The 20,780-nt window shown below is 39.9% G+C and overlaps 1 protein-coding gene across 2 annotated transcripts in view; it reads right to left on the reverse strand.

The window, feature by feature from the left end:
- Positions 1–429: 429 nt before the first annotated feature.
- Positions 430–20,780, reverse strand: part of DYRK1A (dual specificity tyrosine phosphorylation regulated kinase 1A) — a 140,504-nt gene continuing 120,153 nt past the window's right edge. For both annotated transcript variants that reach the window (XM_039496953.1, XM_039496952.1), the window contains 6 exons: positions 11,427–11,713; positions 8,333–8,479; positions 7,783–7,923; positions 7,191–7,497; positions 6,721–6,845; positions 430–3,787 (listed from right to left, as the gene is read on the reverse strand). In XM_039496953.1, coding sequence (XP_039352887.1) covers positions 3,167–3,787; positions 6,721–6,845; positions 7,191–7,497; positions 7,783–7,923; positions 8,333–8,479; positions 11,427–11,713 — 1,628 coding nt within the window. In that variant the 3' untranslated portion in view covers positions 430–3,166. The remainder of the gene's footprint in view (positions 3,788–6,720; positions 6,846–7,190; positions 7,498–7,782; positions 7,924–8,332; positions 8,480–11,426; positions 11,714–20,780) is intronic.

Consider the following 20,780-nt stretch of genomic DNA (forward strand, 5'->3'; position numbering starts at 1 on the left):
TTTCTTGAAACCTCTAAATCAAGACCGGATGTTTTTCTAAAACGTATGTGCTAACTCAACCAAATGATATGGGCTTGATGCAGGAAGTACCAGGTAAAATTCTATGCCCAGTGTTATGTAGGAGGTCAGACTAGATCATTATAATGGCCCGTCTGGCCTTGAAATCTATCAATTGATTATAATAGTAGGAACTCTAAAGTGCATGTAAGACGATCTCTGTAATATTCTGAAACTAGTGGATGAGAATACAAACAATTCTGAAACTAAAAACAATATTATATGTCAATTGGAATCAAGCAGGATCAAAATGCGTCAGTGTTTATACATCGATGACATATACCTTGCTGTTTCAATTAAAAACTCAAAATGATCTGTTATGCCTCCAACTTTTACTTCTGTAATTTTTTTAAAAGTCTGTGTCAATGTATCTAATATTTACATATTTTACTATAGTTATACCTACCAAACCAAGGTTTGGAGTAGGTTAATTGCATAGGAAGATATTACTATGTTTACATTTTTCTCTTAAATTACTTTTTTAAAAAGCACAGTAAAGAGTCTGAGGACAAATTATTCAACTGTTTATCATACATAAGACTGCATGACTATAATACAAAGGGCTTGTCTTTTTCATTTAACGTTACAATATACACAGCAAGTCTGGACTAGATCTTACAATCTGAACACAGGTATTTAACCTTTTCCATGCTGTTTATGTTTACAATGCACAGAAGTCCTGTAACCAAACTGTGTAGTAAAGCACACAAAACTGGACTGTAACATAACACAGTATGCAGAAGCATTGGATTTTATGATTTTTCTTGATGTAAATATTTTTTAAACGGCTTTAATTTTTGGTGCTTGCTAAAGTGTGGCAACCAACACAGGAAAAATTACCCATATTTTATATTACCCTTATATTTCTAGACAGCAGTAAGTACTGGATTCCTTTTTATATTGCTAAACTCAGTGCTGTTTCTAAGATGACAGCATTTCAATTGCTGTAAACTTTTCTGAACTACTGAGTTCAAAAATACTTTAATTCACAGGCTTGACATGTCAATACAAAAGAAATATGGATCCCGTGATAGAAAAATTGTGATTTACAAAAACTGATAACCCCCAAGTACTCATTTGCATTTATACAGTATTCAGCTGCTGTGTTGCCATTGTTAAGTATAACAAAAAAAAAAAACTTTTGTTCAAGAAAACCTGACCTAGCCAGCCACATGGAATTGACCAATATAAGGATGCAATATTCTTCTGCTGAACTACGTTTTTAAAGGGCTTACTGGCAGAGGTAGATCACTGCTTCTGTAATATCTAATGGGCAAACAATGTTCTGGGATGGGTAATTGCTGAATTACCCTTATTTTTCACTTTAATTCACTGAGTTTTTATTCATAATATTTATAAATCTTTATGTGGGCCCATAAATTTAGCAACTGCCAATCTGACTGTGTTATATTAAGGCAGCATAACCCAAAAATTAGGCACCTGTTAAATACAGCCTGCTAACTTCAGGTCTCTCATGAGCTTTTTGCTTTACTCATACTATTGTTTTGGACCTGTTCATGCAATCAAGGTCTTGCCTTCAAGTTTACATTTATGTTAATAAGGAATACAAGAATCAACTGCTGGTTTCATAGCTTCTGGATCTAGTGTACCTTTTACCTTCAGAAGCCTGAACACATTTATAATGTAACAGATGTTATAGTCTTGAATTAGATGTCAATCTATTATGTTCAGTACACAGATTGCTGTAAATGTATTGGCTATGAATTCAACAACAGTTCCAGTTTTGTTTAAGCAATAGTACAGCCATAATTTTCAACTGACATTTAAAAATGGTCTAATTACACCTTGTGTCAAAGTGCAGAACTGCTACATTATTGGTTACAGACATCTATGTGCTATAAAAACAGCTTTGGTACAATAAATTATCAAAAAAGAAAATAAATTTTTGTAAAATTCACAGCATAATTGTGAGGCAAAAAAGCAGTCACATAAAATTCTGCATTTTTTTAAAATGTTCAGAATGAACAGAAGACATCTTTGTGCAGACGTAATGGTGGAGAAACCACGTGCCGAGAAAAAGCAAAAGAAAAAAGTAAAAAAGCAGGAAGGGACACAGTTGTAGCTATTTCCATCAAACGCAAACCACTACTTCTGTGACCTTCAACCAATAAGGAAGTCAACTTTATGACACACGCAAAGTGACCTTGCAATACCTTACAATAAGTGGGTCACAAAAGTCTATTTTAAAAGAAAGGCCTCTTGAATTACCCATTCTCTGTTTTCAGCATTAAGGACTGTCTGCAAAAGCATGTCCAAAAGTGATTGCATCTGAAATGGTAGGCTCTTCTAATTTAAGAGTCCAAATCCATAAGGCCAAAGGTTATCCCAAAGACCACCACTTAAGACCTCCCCAAGACTGGCCAGGACCAACCTGTTGATTGCTTCTCCGTGCACCTTAGTTATGAGACCAGTCATATTCCAATACTAGCTGACTGTCGTCTCTAAAATATGAGACACACAGAATCCCATTATAATTGCTGCTTTGATCCTCAGTAGATTCAGATAAGGAGAGTTCTGATCACCGCCACTTAGCATGCTTAATGTGCCTTACAAACTCCTTTACAACTGTCCCTTTTTACAGCTGAATATTATATATAGTGTAATCTGAAGGTCCCTCTTCCTTACAGTACTGCATTTCTGTGCCCATGTGTATTTGGGGAACTTAAAAAACCCATATTACTCAATCCCTCCCCACTAACCTCAAAGGGTCCTTTTATGTAAATCATGTGCAGTGCCTTTAAAAAAAATAATTTGCAACTAAGACCAACATTTGAACACTAACCCCCGTTGAATGAGACAAAAAAAAAATCTATGACTAGGTTGTGGCAAGTTAAAATGGGAGGAAGGGGGAAGCAAAAGGTGAGACAACACCTCTAAGCTATCCATTAAGGTGGGTTTGGACATGGCTCTTAAAAAACTTTCATTGTCCCTTTGCAATCTTTTCAAGTTTAAAAAAATAGTCAGCTTTGCCCTCCTGTAGCGGTTCAGTGAGTTTATCTCCTCCTGATTCAAGCAGCTTTGCACTTTGTTTTTGGAAAAACACCACTTCTATAAAAACACACAAGAAACAAACTTAGTTTCAGTTTAGTCACGAGCTAGCCACAGGACTTTGCTGAACACAAACTCCTGTCATGGGAGACTCTTCTCTATCAATTCCTTGCCTCATTGCAAGGTGTCCTTCAGTCATGTAATGAGCAGGACCTGTATTAGCAGAAAACTGGTATGTTGGATGTCCAGCTATGCCAGTCTCTTGGCGCGGATTAGAATAGACTGTTAAATTCATGTCTATAGCTCCATTTTGTCCGAAGTCCAAGGTATTAGCAGCCACTGGGCGGTTCTGATAGGCTTGATTGCCTTGGTTACCAGTAGAGGAGGAAGAAGTAGAGGAAGAAGTAGTTGAGGAAGACAGAGATGTCATGGAGTGGTGACTATGGCCCACCTCCATAGAATCCTGGGTGGAGGAGCTATTTGTTGGAGAATTGTAGACCCTTGGCCTGGTCCGGCTACCCAAGGCTTGCTGTCCATGATGATGGTGGTGGGGGTGGGGGTGGTGATGGTGGGAGTTATTCCCATGGTGGTGATGTAATGCATTCTGTTGCTGAGGGGTTACATGAAAGGTGGTTTCTTGAACTGGATGGGTTTCAACGGTGACCTGTGTAGGAGCTTCAGTGCTTGTCCAACCAAGTGGAGGAGGAAACTGCTGTCGAACCTATGACAGTAGTTTAAGAAATAAAACATATTTGATTAAACTTTTTATACGCCATTTATACAAAGAGCTTAAAAACCATTAAAATTTACTCACTAAATGTAAAAAATAAAACTAAATTTTAAGTAGTATAAAAACTGATAAAAGTACGAAGCTAGAAATATTTCTAATACGCTTTTCTAAATGTATCTTTGGAAAAGAAAAACTAGGACAGAAACTTTGATTTTAATATTGCTGATACACTCAAGAAAAAAATTCTAATTATGTGACCTACTGCAAAAGTTGTAAAAAGCAAATTCAGAGGCAGCATTGTTTAATGGTAGTAATCAGTAAGTATGTGTTTACATAATACCTAGCACAACAGGACCCTGATCTCTGATTGCGGCCTCTAATACTGAAAAACAAATTATTAGTTCAGTAAAAGCTGTTTTATTTGGCATGTTGGGGGAATGGGGAATGCCAGTAAGTGAAAAATGCCAATTAACTCAGAGGGAGGGAGTTTGGGTGTGGGAGGGAGTGTGAGGTTGGGGCACAGGAGCAGGTGTGGGGAATGGGCTCTAGGAGGAAGTTTGGGTGCGAGAGGGAGCTCAAGGCAGTGGGTTGGGGCGCGGGAGGGAGTGCGGGGGCCCCTCACCTCGGGCAGTTCCCCGCAAGCGACAACCTGTCCTGGCTGCTTTACAGAGCTTTCCGGTTGGTGAAGTGCCGGATAAAACAGCTTTTATTGTATTAATATTATTAGACAAGTAGTTTGAAGTTTGCATTGAGATCCCAATAGCATCAGAAAGGTATTAACAACCCTACCAAAATATTAGCTAATAAAACTGATTTCATAAGTTTATTTTCATAATTATTCCCCTCACCTGGGAAGAAGTACAATTACTCCTTTTATAATAGCGATGGCAATACTGAGAATCTCTGTTTTTCCACTAGCTTTATGTTCCAAAGTGATGAGCAGCAATGGCCAATAACTACTACATTTTAGTTTTATTCTTTTATCAGTAAATCAAGCAGATATATACTCATTTATATTTTTAACCAAGACCATAGTTCAACGAATAATAAAAGCAACAAAAAATACTACTACTACTACTTTGCACTTGTATAGTGGCTTTCCTTCAAGAACATTAATATGTCTTAGAAACATTAATGTCAAATGGGGATAAAGAGAGAAACTGAACCACAGGTTTACCTAGGGACAGACCCTGCCACTGCAAGCTCTGTGTGGGTTCTCTGCAATACGGCTGTGACCTTGGCACAAAAAGCAGGAATGTGTTAATAAAGACTGTGGATGACACAAAGTTGGGAGATATTGCCAATACAGAAGAGGACCAGAATATCATACAGGAAGATCTGGATGACTTTGAAAACCGGAGTAATAAAAATGTGATGAAATTTAATAGTGCAAAGTCGTGCACTTAGGGACTAACAACAAAAATGTTTGCTATAAGCTGGGGACTTTTCAGTTGGAAGCAACAGAGAAGGAGAAAGAGCTGGGTGTATCAGTTAATCACAGGATGACTACAAGTCGCCAATGTGATGCTGTGAAAAAAAGCTAATGCAGTCCTAGGATGCATCAGGCAAGGTGTTTCCAGTAGAAAAACAGAAGTGGTAATACCATTATACAAGGTACTGGTGAGACCTCAACTGGAATACTGTGTGCAGTTCTGGTCTCCCAGGTTTAAGAAAGATTAATTCAAACTGGAACAGGTGCAGAGAAGGACTACTAGGATGATCCGAGGAATGGAAAACCTACCTTATGAGAGGAGACTCAACGAGCTTGGCTTGTTTAGCCTAACCAAAAGAAGGTTGAGGGAAGAGATGACTGCTCTCTATAAATACATCAGAGGGATAAATACCAGGGAGGGAGAGGAGTTATTTAAGTTAAGCACCAATGTGGACACAAGAACAAATGGATATAAACTGGCCATCAACATTAGATAAAATTCGTTGATGGTTTCTAACCATCAGAGGAGTGAAGTTCTGGAACAGCCTTCTAATGGGAGTAGTAGGAGCAAAAAACCTAACTGGCTTCAAGCCTGAGCTTGATAAGTTTATGGAGCGTATAGTATGATGAGACTGTGTACAATGGCATATTGCCAATCTGTGACTGATAGCAGCAAATATCTCCAACAGCTGATGATGGGACACTAGATGGGGAGGGCTCTGAGTTACTACAGAGAATTCTTTCCCAGCTGTCAGGCTGGTGGGTCTTGCCCAGAGGCTCGGGGTCTAACTGATCACCATATTTGGGGTCGGGAAGGAATTTTCCCCTGGGTCAGATTGGCAAGGAATGGGGGGGGGGGGGGCCTTGGTCACTTGCAGGTTTAAATTAGAGTAAATGGTGGAGTCTCTGTAACTTTAAGTCTTTAAATCATGATTTGAGGATTTCAATAACTCAGCCAGAGGTTATGGGTCTATTACAGGAGTGGGTGGGTGAGATTCTACAAACTAGATGATCATGATGGTCCCTTCTGGTCATAAAGTCTATGTTCAAAGTGCTCTTTGGGATGGACTGGAAGATTTATGACTATTTGAATTCTCTGGTCCTTAACAGAGAAATGGAAGAAAAGCTGCAAGAGCCCTAGAGGCTCTCTGTTGCTGGCACTCCATAGTTAGGGAGTGGGGGATTCTTCCCCCTTACAGCTGCAGGATTCCCCAGTACTCAGCCAAATTATTAAGGCTGCCGGTACTATTTTGGCCAAAATGACTTACCCAAGATATTCACAAAGGATTATCTGTGGAAGAACTGGGACTAGCAAAATCCAAGTCTTCCAATTGCCAGTTCCATGCCTACCCCACCTTTTTCATCACTTTGAAGTGTTAATTAGCATAAATCTTGACATTACAGGATAGTTTATGGATTCAATCTTCTCAAAATATAAAAGCAATTGCGTTTTTATAAATGCATCAGGGAGCAGCTCTGTTCAAGAGCATACCTGTGGACTGTGTGTTTCACAGTCCATAGCTTGGACAGCAGCAGTGAAGTGTCCACCACTGTGTCGATGTTGATGTGTAGGGTCTGACCGAGCCCTTCCACTGTTGCTTGTCCCAGAAGATCCACCTATAACAATCATAACACAAGCAATAATAGAACAGCAGCAATATTTACAGCATTCCATAGACCAACTATGTTAGGAACATAGTCTTAGGCTTTGATCTTGAAGCAATTTATTCCTTATAAAGCAGAAATAGGTCCAGATGAAAAAAATTCTACTGGGTTTTTAAGTTACAGGTTGTAGTGGAAATCTATTATGAATTTGTAAACATTTTTGTTTTTAAAAAGACAGGCTTTCAGAAGTGGAAAAAATGAAGACATTTATATGGAAAAATTGCTGACCTGAAATTATTAATAATATTTTCTCTTTAAAACAATACTGTCTTGACAATTTACTAATGAGACATGTACCTGAGCTTGAAGATGTGCTGGAGGTGGTTCCTGAAGACTGCGACTGCTCCATGGCAGGACTCGTAGACACACTGTTACTTGTATTTGTACCTTCATCTGCTGTTTTCTTAAAGAAACTGTGCTGCAGGGCATAATAAGGTTGAATTCGGGTTTTGGGGTCATAATCAAGCATCCTTAAGATGAGGTCTTTGAACTTCAAGTAGTCAGCTACAGTATGACCCGATTCCCCAGAACGCCGTCCGCCTGGTCCCCCTGTTTCAACTCCAAGTATACTGTGAAGTTTACGAGTTCCTGGTGGTTTGTACTCCTGTTGAGAAGTTAGCAGTTGATTGTCATTCAAGTTATAAGCTAGACTTTACATTATCACTGTTTAAATAAATCATAAAAAAATCAATCAAATGCAAGTCAGGAGTTATTTTTCAGTACTGAGAACATTAATAGATTTAATTTTCAAATCAATTCTATCATACTGAATATTAAATAGTGTTAAAATTAAGTCTTCAGAAGAACAAACATTTTTAATCAGTACAATAGTTACCACAGAAACTTATTTAGAACACACTCCATCCCGTATCTAGGATACCTAACCTACCCTTTTTCCATCTTTGGTCTTCTTTAAGTTCCAAGTGCCATCTGGCAACTTTTCAAAGAACTTTCTTGCTTTTGGTGCTTGGTCAAGAATGTGAGCAGGTGCTATACCCAGAACTTCCACTATTTTATTCATTTGATCCACCTGGCTCAAAAGAAAGAATAGTTATAAAAAAACAAATGTAGTAGATAATTTGACAATGAGATGAAATCTAAAATTCTAGGTAGACATGTGGGAAGAAAACTAGAACTACCTAAAAAAGCTGTTGAGTTACAAATCAGCTGTAACATTTGAGAATATTAATTCTTATGTAAGAAGCAAATACACAAATAAGTCCAAGTATCAACATTTGCAGAAATCAATACATTACAATTTGATATAAGCAATCTGTACTTTAGACTCCTATGAAAAGATATTCCTACTGCCAAGTTGATGCCAATTCTTAAACAATTAAACAGACTTCCTCTATGTGTGCCTTACAATTAATTAGATCAAACTCCTGATTAGAAAGAATGAAGAATAAGATCACTTCTACCATTGGGAATTTACACACCTCGTTTGCTCCACTAAAGAGAGGTTCTCCAGTGTGCATTTCTACTAAAATACACCCAAGGGACCACATGTCAATTGCAAGGTCATAAGGCATTCCCAGTAGCACCTCTGGAGATCTATAAAAACGACTCTGGATATATTGGTATATCTGGAATAAACACATAGAAAGATAATGAATAACTTCTGAAAAGCCATGTCCTGATTTAGACATTAGTGACTTACTAGAACTTTACAACAGAAAAGTATTTTTGAGGTTGGGGAGGATGAAAAGGGAAGTCGGGAAATTTTATAATAAATATAAAAATCAGAACTTGTACTTGAAGTCTCAGATATTTACATACCAATACTTAATACTAGAACTCTCCTGAGCCCTAACATCTGCAACACATCTTTAAAAATAGGGCTTTACTCAAAGTGATCCTTCTTTGTTTGTTTAAATTAATCTTTAAGAAAAAAATAGGATTTCTCCCAATTCAGCCGAATATCCTCCTCTGAATATCCTATTCAGATTTCTGTTCGGTACCTGCTGGTGGCGGGGAACATCCCTCTTCACACTCCTCCCAACACTCAACTGTTGCAAAGAAAAGGGGATAGCATTCTTAATCTTTACAAGTAAAATTTCAGAAGTGCCTAAGTGACTTGCAAGCCTAAATTCCATGTTCAAAAGTGTTCAGGCCCTTAGGAGCCCAAGTCCCATTGGATCTCAATGAGACTTAAGCTCCAAAGTCACTTAGATGCTTTTGAAAATTTCTTTCTACAGGATTCCTAGTAATCTGTATGACTGACACCCCTGTTTTAGAGCGGTCAGGCAGGGAAAGGTTACTATGTACGGTAGGTATGTATGGTTGCATTTGAAGAAGTGGGTTTTTTTTGTTTTTTTTTTTTAAACCACCCACAAAAGCTTATGCTCAAATAAATCTGTTAGTCTTTAAGGTGCCACCAGACTCCTTGGTGTTTTTGTGGATACAGACTAACACGGCTACCCCCTGATACTTATATATGGTGAGATGTTTCTTCACTAACTGAATGCCATTCAGACAGTGAAGAACCTTTCTGCACACTAGGATATATTGGGATGCAATAAACATGCTCCATGTATCTTGAAATAATATCTATGATCAGACTGCCATTAAAAACTAAACTAGGTGGAGAATCCAATTCTTCCTCAGGAACGGAGAAGGTTTTGGCATCTGCTAAAATAACATTTATGTACTTATCTACAATTACAGTAAATGGTTTAATCCAATTTTTTTTTAATGCAAGTGAAATTAGTACTCATTGAAGGTGCCAGATAAATAGCCCTGAATAGTGAAGTAATCTATTTATCCTCAAAACACATATGCCATAAATCATGGCAATCTAAGGGCACAGCTACACTTGCACATGTAGATGTAGAGCGCTGTGAGTTAAACCAGCCCTCGGAAAGCGCAGTAGGGAAAGCGCTGCAGGGTGTTCACACTGTCAGATTCAAGCACACTGGCATGGCCACATTAGCAGCTCTTGCAACACCACAGAAAGCAGTGCATTGTGGTAGCTATCCCAGCATGCAAGTGGCTGCAACATGCTTTTCAAATGGAGGAGTGGGGTAGAGTGTGTTGTGTGTATGTGGGGGGGGGAGAGTGGGTTTCTGGGGGGCTGAGAGCATGTCAGCATGCTGTCTTATAAGTTCAGACAGCAGCAGATCCCCCTGCCTCCCTCTCTCTCGCTTTCTCTCTCTCACTCATAGCAAGCAGCATTCCACACTAATGGCTTGCTTTATCCCGGAGCAGAGAAGCATGCCAGCTGGCAAAAACGGAGCTTTGAAAGGACATATCCACATTCCTACAGCCAAGTTCAAAACAATGACAAGAGTGGTCACTTGACTTAAGGGGATTATGGGACGTTTCCGGAGGCTGATCAAGTGCAGTAATGCAACACCTCATTCACACTGATGCTGGGGCATTTCAGCCGAGGCGCAGCTAGCGTTATGTTTCTCATGGAGGTGGATTACCAGGAACGCTCCAGCTGCAGAGTCCAGGCGTTCTAAGTGCCTTGCCAGTGTGGACGGGTCGTGAGTTAGGGCGCCTGGGGCTGCTTTAATACGCTCTAACTTGCAAGTGTAGCCAAGCCCTAAGTTTTCCTTTGCTGCCCAAGCATTGTGCCTCTATTCTAATCTAAAGGAACCATCTCCAGGACATAGGGTAATTCAGGCCCCTATTCCGCAAACACTTAAATGCATACATAATTTTACTTACTCTAATAATCCCATTGAAGTAAATGCAACTACTCATATGAGTAAAGTTACTCATATGCTTAATGTTTGCAGAATTGAGGCCTTAGTCACTAAATCCATTCAACTTTTTGTCTTGAGAGAGACTGTCAAGAACATGGCCAATTAGTGCTAATTTTGGTGGTGGATTTTGTGATGTGGACTGAACCACTGAACCACCATCAGATGATAGTGGCTCAAGTTTTTCACCCTGGAACTGAATTTCAGCTAGCAAAGTAGATGTTAGAAGTTCCACACACCATCAGCAGTCCCCTGAGCTACCCAGTATTCCCAGTCTACCACTTATTTTCTTCTATTCCTAACAATGAACACACTTTATGACAAAAGATTGTTATGGAAATGGTGTTCTCTTTAAAAAAAAAAAATTAAAAAAAAAAGTTACCTCAAAGCTCTCAGTCTGGTTGGCCCTGTATTTAAAAGCCAACTATTCTAACGTTACTATCAACAAATATCTTGAATGTTTTCACTTACCCATACCAAGCAATATCTTAAAATCAAAAAAGGAATTACACAGAGAAAAAGAAAATACTAATGAAAATATTTAATCTGTTACCCTTGTACTATATTAAGCTCCAACTGTTAAATGTAGATGTCTTTTGCATTATGAAATAGCGACAGGAAAATTAACTGGGAATTTGTTAAAGATATTATTTTTCATATGCACCCTTATGTTGCCACATCATAAAAACAAATGAGTGTTTAATATTAATCAACATAAGCAAAGCTGAAATTGTCAATGAGAAAGTGTTAGGATTGCTTAATCTCATTTTTAAATGTTCCTCAAGCTTCTAATTAGACAAAACATTAACATTTATGTAACACCCACCCTCTGCCCAAGTTGGCAAGAACTGCCAAAATCAACAATCTTGATAGCGCTTCGTTTGGGGTTACAGAGCAGGATATTCTCAGGTTTTAGGTCACAGTGAATGATACTAAGTTCAGGAGTCGCAAGGAAAAGCAGTGCAGTGCACATCTGCTGTGCAAACTTTCGTGTCAGGTTCAGTGAGACACCTCTGAAGTTGGTGTTCCGCAACAGGTCATAGAGGTTGTAGGATAGCATTTCGAAAACTAAACAGAGATGGTTTCGGAACATAAAGTGGCGTTTCAAATGCACTAAAAGAAGAAAGAAAATAATTTTACATTAGAAGCACATATTCACTGTGATAACTAACAAATGCAAAAATACAACAAATTATTACACAAGGTGCTTCAGGTACCTTATAGGGTCAACTTCCAACATATTTATTAAAATAGGTGCCAGTTAGCAATATTTTCTGATTATAGTCATTTATCAAAAACAATATTCACTTAACACCTCATCAATCTGATTGAAATGATTACACAAGGAGGTGAAATAAGAAAAAACAAAGAAGGGACATTCACAGAAAGGAAAGGAAGCGAGTGAGGAGAATGCAGTAAAGTGAAAAATGGGAAGGGATGCCAAGTATGGATCTGCATAGCATGTGAGCTATGGAGCTGTAACAACGTGATCATAAAGGGACTTTTATTATATGAATATCTTACAGCATCTCCCAGGTCTAGGGAAAAACACATGCAGACTGCCTCTCCAAAACAGGGTTATACTTTCTCATTATTAAAAAAATTAAAATGTCTAAGATATCTGTAATCATTCAGCTAAGAGGAAAAAAAAGTTATTCCGTTTTCTGGGGAAGAGAGAATGGGGTAAAGGTAAGAAAAGATTAGGAAAGATTACTAGCATCTAGAAATAATTTCTTGAGTAAAGTTGTAACTCTCGAGGGAAGTGGTCACTTGCCTTTCCAGAGGGCAGTATTAACAATTTTAACCAACAATTCCTGCATGATTTAATTAACCACAAGAGGTGTAAAGTGCAAATCACAGGTCACAGCCTTCCAAAATGTCATTGAATAAAATGGGCCAAAATCCCAAAGACATCACTCGCATCTGTCCCATTTAGACATTATAACAAAACTTGGTGTTGGTGGAATTGGAAGAAATGTGGTGTAGAGAAGATCCATGGATCACAGGATCAGGAATGTATCCAAAGTAGTCTCTGGACTCTGACGCTCTCTGGGGCAGAAGCGATGAGATTTCCTGTACACCTGATGGTGAACCAGTTCATAGTAGGGGAACACCATTCGATGAATATCTATTGAGTCACATCTTTTATGGACAACACTTCCTGTTGTCCACAAACTTTCTGCTGAGGTGATCTGACAGTACACTGTGTATTCCTGGAAGATCAATCTTCTTCTGGGCGACTTTATGGAATATGTAAAAAGTTCTACAGTTGGGGTACCTCTTGACACAGCAGAATGGATCTGATTCCACTCTGCTTATTTAAGTAAAACATGCTAATGTTGACTGTTATGACTTACACGGTAAGCCCCTTGATGGCTGGTAGAAAGATCACATAAGCTTGATGACTGGTTCTTAACTCTAGCATGTTTATGAGAAGAGTTGTTTCTCAAGGTGTCCACAACCACTGCATTTGCAAGTCATCCAAGATGAGGCCCCTCGCCCAACATGGATGCATCTATCATCAGTGTCTTTTATAGAACTGGTGGGGGAAGAATGGAACCCCTTTGCAGACTTTTGTCAGGTCTATCCACCTCTAATCATAACAGGACTCATGGTGGAACAGGAACCAACATGCCCAGATGATGTTTGCTTGGCTGATATACAGACTTCAGTCACTTTTGCATACAGGACAGATAAAGTCTGGCATGCTGAGTCATAAAGGTACAGTATGCCATACAGGCCAGTAGTCAGATATATTCTGGATTAGCCTGGACATGTGTGCATACCATTGTTGTCCAAGTCTATAATGACCACAATGAACTCTATTTTTTGTACCGTGGTCAGTAGTTACTGGTCTTTATTTTCAGACTTACTCACGCAAAAGAAGCAGTATCTGCTGGATGAAGTCTGCTACCTGTTGAGGAGACTTTGCACAAATCAGCAAGTCATCTAAGTATGGGAATACTTGGATTTCCAGCTTCCTGAGGTATGCAGCCATTCTTTCAAGGCACTTTGAACAGTCTGGCAGCTGTTAACAGGCCAAATGTTAGTACTCTGTACTGGTAATAGCAATCTCCCATTAGGAATGTTAGATATCTTATGTGGGCTGGGTGAACTGTGATGCAAAAATGGGCATCCAGGGGATGGAGAGTGGTGTATCAATCTCCTCTGCTCTAGAGATAGGGTAACAGAAGCAAATGATCCTGAACTTGACCTTTCTGATCAAGGCGTTTAGTCATCTTAGGTCCAGGATAGACTTCAGTGCTCTCCCCCGTACTGATGCAGGATTTCTGTTGCATCCGTAGACACACCTCTTAACAAGACACTCTCATCAGAAGGGTCATTTGTGGGAGGTATTTGAGGGTGACAAAGAGACTGGAACTGGATACTATATCCAATCTCTATTATGTTCAGAACCCACTGATCAATAGCGATAGTGTTCCAGAATTTTCAGAACAGTTATAAATGATTCCCAAAAGAAAGAGATGGGGTGGGATGGCATGGCATGGGATGATCGGTAGGGATTGGTACTCTGCTCTTAAGCAAGCAGTCAAAATCAATCAAAGAAGGCTGATGGGTCAACACAGCAGTGGAAGTGGAAGATTTCTACCAAGGAAAATGTTGTCATTTCCTTGGTGGATCCAACTGTTTGTTGGATAGAAGGAATGGCATTTGGTAAAGCAGCAGCTTATATTGTTTTCCTTTGAGAGCAGGTGTATAGACTCCCAAAGACCGCAGGGTTGCCATTGAGTCCTTAAGAGAATGTAGTGTGCCTCATCAACCTTGGCATAGAAAAAGCTGCATCCTTTGAATGGAAGGTTTTCAATTATGACTTGTACCTCCTTAAGAATTCCAGATGAGTGGAGTCAAGAGGACCTTCCCATTGCTGTGGAAGCATCCACTGATGTGGAAACTCTGTCTGCTGCACCAAGTGCTGCCTGCAGAGATGTTCCAGCCACAACTTGATCCTCGGCAATGATGGATTTGAATTTATCTATCATCATTTCCTGTGGAATATTCTCAGTGAATTTTGTCAAGAGTCGCATTTAATATAATCATATTTTGCCAACAAGGCTTGGTAGTTGTAAATTCTTATTTGCAAACTAGAGGTGGAACAGTTTTTCCTGCCAAACAAGTTCAATTCTGGGGGGGGAAAAAATCAATCTTTGTCGTCTCTGGAGATTCATCTTATTGGCTGTTGCCAGTGAGCCTTGTGTGAAATGGGCATAAACTTGTTCAAATCCTTGAGAAGGGGCTTAATAGCACCCGTCCGTTCTTTTAGATGTTGAAGCTACTGAGGCTGAGGTTTACCACAGTAATTTGGCAGGGCCTAATTGGTAGTCAAGCTAGTTGATACAGAGGTATGGAGGAGTTTGAAAGTTTATCTTGGATTACCTCAACAGGAATCTCTAGAGTTGAGGCAACTCCCCTCATAAGATCTTGAAATGTTTTATAATCACCTGGGGTGGACGAAGACTCTGACAGTCTCATTTGGAGAGGAAGAAGAAACATGATCAAGGACAGTGTTCCGTTGTTTGCACCATTTGAGAGAGTGATATGGGATGTTGGGGGCAAGGATGATTTGGGTCTGGTTTATGATGCTGAAGCAATTCTTTGAGCACGGGGAATATGTCCCAAAAAGCCCAAGTGTGTTGATAAGCATAAAAGGTTAGCCAGCCAAGGAGGAGAGTACCAAAAATTCATATCCTCTCTTACCTAGTCTTCAGTCTTTGATAAGCAAAATCAACCCTAGAACCCCTGCCCTGCAGCAGCGGGCCTGAATCTCCTGAGACAAGGGATCTTGTTGATGAAGCTTTCCTGCTGTCCTCAGATTCATAGGCAGAGAAAGAATATTTTTCGTTCAAAGAAGGGACTTTCCAGTTGGTGTACTCAGCGCCCAGACCAACTGAGATTTCGCTGGTATAGGGGATACAACAGGCACCAAGGTCAGTAATGATGTTGCCACCAGTGGAGGCACTTTTAAGGTTGCCAACAGAGGCAAGTCCAGTACAGAGGATACAGAGAAGTCCTTAGCTGCTAAGTAAACCCTCAGCAACGTATACATTGAAATCTGTGAAACACCCATGACCGATGATGACTGTACCAAAAGTGACTGTGCTGGTAAAGCCACTAACAGATAAGAGGATCCTGTGGTTCTGGGGCCATCAGCACCATAGCTGTCGGTACCACGAGCCTTGACATTGCACAGGAGGTACCAGACAATTTCTGAGGGAACATAATATCAGATCCTCAGGCATGGTATCCGGAGCCTGAATGGGTGCTGTAAGAACCCTCCTTAGCTCTAAGGCTACCCTTAGGGGTATGTCTACAGTGCAATTAAAAATCTGCAGCTAGCCCATGCCAGCTAACTTGGGCTCGCAGGGCTTGGGCTAAGTGGCTGTTCAACTGCAGCATAGATGTTCAGGCTTGAGATGGAGCTCAGGTTCAAGGAAAGCAATCAGGCACAGTCAGCATGGATTCACCAAGGGCAAGTCATGCCTGACTAACCTAACTGCCTTCTATGATGAGATAACTGGCTCTGTGGATGAGAGGAAAGCAGTGGATGTGTTATTCCTTGACCTTAGCAACGTTTTTGATATAGTCTGCCACAGTATTCTTGCCATCAAGTTAATGTAGTATGGGCTGGATGAATGGACTATAAGGTGGATAGAAAGCTGGCTAGATCATCAGGCTCAACAGGTAGTGATGAATGGCTCCATGTCTAGCTGGCAGCCGGTATCAAGCGGAGTGCCCCAAGGGTCGGTCTGGAGCTGGTTTTGTTCAATATCTTCATTAATGATCTGGAGGGTGGCGTGGATTGCATCATCAGCAGGTTTGCAGACGACACTAAACTGGGAGGAGTGGTAGATATGCTGGAGGGTAGGGATAGAATACTGAGGGACCTAGACAAATTAGAGGATTGGGCCAAAAGAAATCAGATGAGGTTAAAGAAGGACAAGTACAGAGTCCTGCATTTAGGACGGAAGAATCCCATGCACTGCTACAGACTAGGGACGGAGTGGCTAGGCAGCACCTCTGCAGAAAAGAACTTAGGGGTTACAGTTGACGAGAAGCTGGATGAGAGTCTACAGTGTGCCCTTGTTGCTAAGAAGGCTAACAGCATTTTGGGCTGTATAAGTAGGGGCATTGCCAGCGGATCGAGGGACATGATCATTCCCCTCTATTCAGCATTAGTGAGGCCTCATCTGAAGTACTGTGTCCAGTTTTGGGCCCCACACTGTAACAAGGATGTAGAAAAATTGGAAAGAGTCCAGCAGAGGGCAACAAAAATGATTAGGAGGCTGGAGCACATGACTTATGAGGAGAGGCTGAGGGAACTGGAATTATTTAGTCTGCAGAAGAGAAGAATGAAGGGGGATTTGATAGCTGCTTTCAACTACTTGAAAGGGGGTTCCAAAGAGGATGGATCTAGACTGTTCTCAGTGATACCAGATGACAGAACAAGGAGTAATGGTCTCAAGTTGCAGTGGAGGAGGTTTAGGTTGGATATTAGGAAAAACTTTTTCACTAGGAGGGTGGTGAAGTACTGGAATGGGTTACCTAGGGAGGTGGTGGAATCTCCTTCCTTAGATGTTTTTAAGGTCAGACTTGACAAAGCCCTGGCTGGGATGATTTAGTTGGGGGACTGGTCCTGCTTTGAGCAGGGGGCTGGACTAGATGACCTCCTGAGGTCCCTTCCAATCCTGATATTCTATGACCCTGTGAGGTGGGAGAGTCCCAGAGCTTGATTTGCAGCCCGAATATCTACAACACAGTTAAACAGCCTCTTGAGCCTGAGCCCTGCGAGCCTAAGTCAGCTGGCATGGGTCAGCCGTGGGTGTCTAATTGCAGTGTAGACATACCCTTAGATTCAGTCAACTGAGAGGATTTATGGTCCTTGAAAATCAAAGGGCCTTGGAAGCTGAAGGGCCCAGAGATCGATATCTCTCTCTCTCTCTGAGATTTATGCAGTTTTCTTCCTCTCTAACCTCAGTACCTGCCAGATGAAGATGATGGGCTTTTTAAACTCGGAATGGCAGCTTCAGGAGAAGCAACAGCTTGGACACTCCCTGAAATGAATCCATCAGATGATTCTGCCCCAGACAAGCTAGGATGAGAAGCAGAGGCACTGACCTCTCTGAAAAGAGCATTTTAAATACAAGACTCTCATCCTCTGGATTCTTTTTGAGAATGATTAGCAGATGGCACATCACTGAAGTGCCCTTCACTCAGATAAATCAAACACCAAGCAGGTACATTGTTCAACAGCATTGCTGTCTCACATGAAGGGCAATTCTTGAATCCTGGGGATTTACATTCAGTCATAATGACTGAAGTGGTACTGAAAGTACCTCCCACAAACAAATAAAGTGCAATTTCATCACAAAGGAAAAAGAAACTCTAGAAAAATTCCTAACACTACTTTAAACTAAGTACCTAATTAGCAATTAACAAGCATATGAAGAGGCAGTCACTGCAAGCTCTGACCCATAGCCACAGGTGATGAGCAGGAACTGAGGGATAGTTGAGGTGGCCCCTCCATGTATGCACCTAGTTGGTGCATGGGGACACGAAATGCAGGCACTTCCCCAACAGACACTGCTGCCAAAAGAATCTGTCTTGAGCACACTTGGTGCACGTACACTGATAGTGGAATATATATGGACAAACACTCAAAGAACCACCAAGATTTACCAGGCTGTCAACCATCTAGAAGAGCTGCTCCAGGAAGTACTTTTGAGGCGAAGTGGGGGAGCAACCAAGGCGTAATATTTGCATACTCCAGTGTAGAGCGTTACCCATTTTTCTATAAATGAACTAATAAGGAACAGCACAATCATAACTACTTTAGAATTTTAATAAAAACTATTAACAAAAATGCTTGTCCGTTATCCCTTCTTTGAATCTAGCTATTTGTCTCCTAAACATTATTCAATACTAAATATTTTATAGCGTTTACTAGAATATCCATGATTTATTTATAAAACACTCGATCTACGCAATCTCTATTTTATGACAGTGGTGGGCGTGGTATATCTGAAAGCCTTCAAAAATGTTAAAAAAAAATCTGAGTCTTCTATAGACAACTTCTCTTTCTACATTAATCTATTGAGTATTCCAATAAAAAGTACATCTATAAGCAAAATCAAAAGAACTTTTCTCTGCTTACAAACTTACTGTGTACACGTACAATGAAGTAGCAGCACCTGTGTGTGCGTCATCTAGGCAATGTGGTACTTGTTTTGTGAATCTACTTAAAGTAATTGCATATCAATAAAAAAAATACCCCAGCACATGCCAGAGCGTGGGGCAGCACAGAAAGGTTCATTAAATATTGAGGAAAAAACAGACTTCCAAGTTTTATAAATTGCATCAGTTTCTAGCAGAAGAAACAGTTTTGAATAGTTACATGGTAATATCCTGGTAACTGATGCACATTTATGGAAACAATTTTAACAATTCAAATAACTGTCTATTTATAGAGAGATTTGTTGTGTGTTCAGTATATACTAGAAGATATTAATTTAAATTCATGAACTGGTTTAAAAATTAATCAGCATGAGAACATTTCTATATTAAAAGATAAACAAGCTCATATTTCAGCCATACTGGAGCAGGAAAGTAACCTGAAGCAAGTCAAGAAGTATTATAAATTATTGCATAAAGAGTGCAGTCAACAGCAGGTGTGATATTTCATCAGAATACGTGTGCTATTTCTCCATTGTTCAGAATTACTGACATTCATTACATTGGTTTGTTCACTGGCAGCCATCTCAATTAAACCACCCATTTATAAAACAATCCAAGGGTAGCTTTAGGACAACGTTATGAGTTATATACATTTTAACATGATGTTTTGGGGAAATATGGATTTTTTTTTTTGATTTTTTTTAAAATCAAGGATTTTTTCCAAGCAGAGGCTCTCAATCTAATATTAAAAATTCAAGAGGTTTATTATTGTCACACAGTATGTCACTATTTTCAGTGAACTAATGTAAAGGAGAGTAGTTTTTAGATTTCTAAAAGGCATCTCTCTATGTCATATGCTGTGGAGTTTAATTTTTATTTGAGATATGAATGACATCAATAAGTTAAAACAACACGTTAAAATATTTTTCATTAAAAAAAAATCACAAAACATATTTCTACATACTGACAACTATAATATTGAATAAAATGAGTTAAAAATTCCTAAATGGTAAGGCTTTAAAATAGTTATCTGGTCACTAGATAATTTAGTCCTAAGTAAAATTTTACATTTTTAAGAGAATCTTTCCATAATACAAAGATAAGCCAATATTCCCAACATACATAAAGAGAGAATAAAGCTACTAATATTATTAGCGTCTTAAAATTGATTATAATATGACAGAAAATAATCTTTTTCCTCCATATTTCTTCTCAACCTTCACCATTCCTCTGTTCTGATATTTCTTCCCTTCCCTTTCCCACTCTATCACATTCCAAAGAACAGGTAGGATTACGAGTTTTAACATACTGCCTCTTACGGGCTGGCTAATTACCAATTTAGTTTTTATTACAAAATTAAAGGTGACAACACAACCACATCTCAGGGAAAATGCAATGAAACCCACCAGGAACAGCAAAGATGTATGTCTGATTTTTGTGCTGAGACCAGGTGAGCTTTAATGCTCACTCATCTCTCAGTTTTATTATAAAGACAGCTGCAGCGGCACAGGAGCCAGCAAACAGAGCTGTACACAGGAGAGTTTACAGGGGGAGTTTGGGGGAAGACTAAAAGAGGCAGGCAGAGGAACACACAGGGTACTGTAGGGAGTGTGCAGTGTTCTAGCAGTATCTTGGTGCTTGTTGGGGGGTTGTTTTGCTGTGGGTGGTGGACGTGAAGATGACTGGACGTGGAAGCTGCGGCATGTACATGATCCTGGAGTGGGTACCTGAAAAGAGTTTTGTCTTCATGAAGTGCCGCCTGATAGAGCTGATGGAAGAAAAGATCCAAGGATTGGAGATACAGGCGGAAACTCTGGTCGAGTTTAGAAGGGGATTCGAGCGGATGATGGAGCAAAGACATGATGAGGTTGAAGGGAAAAGCTCAGACTTGCAGATGGAAGCAGGACCAAAGAACTCTGAGGGGAGACTGCTGGGTGAGGAAAGTGGACGGTGGAAGCATGTGACTAAGTGTACCGGCGGAGGAAAAGAC

Source organism: Mauremys reevesii, linkage group 1 (genome assembly GCF_016161935.1).
Source record: "Mauremys reevesii isolate NIE-2019 linkage group 1, ASM1616193v1, whole genome shotgun sequence".
Classification (NCBI taxonomy): domain Eukaryota; kingdom Metazoa; phylum Chordata; order Testudines; family Geoemydidae; genus Mauremys; species Mauremys reevesii.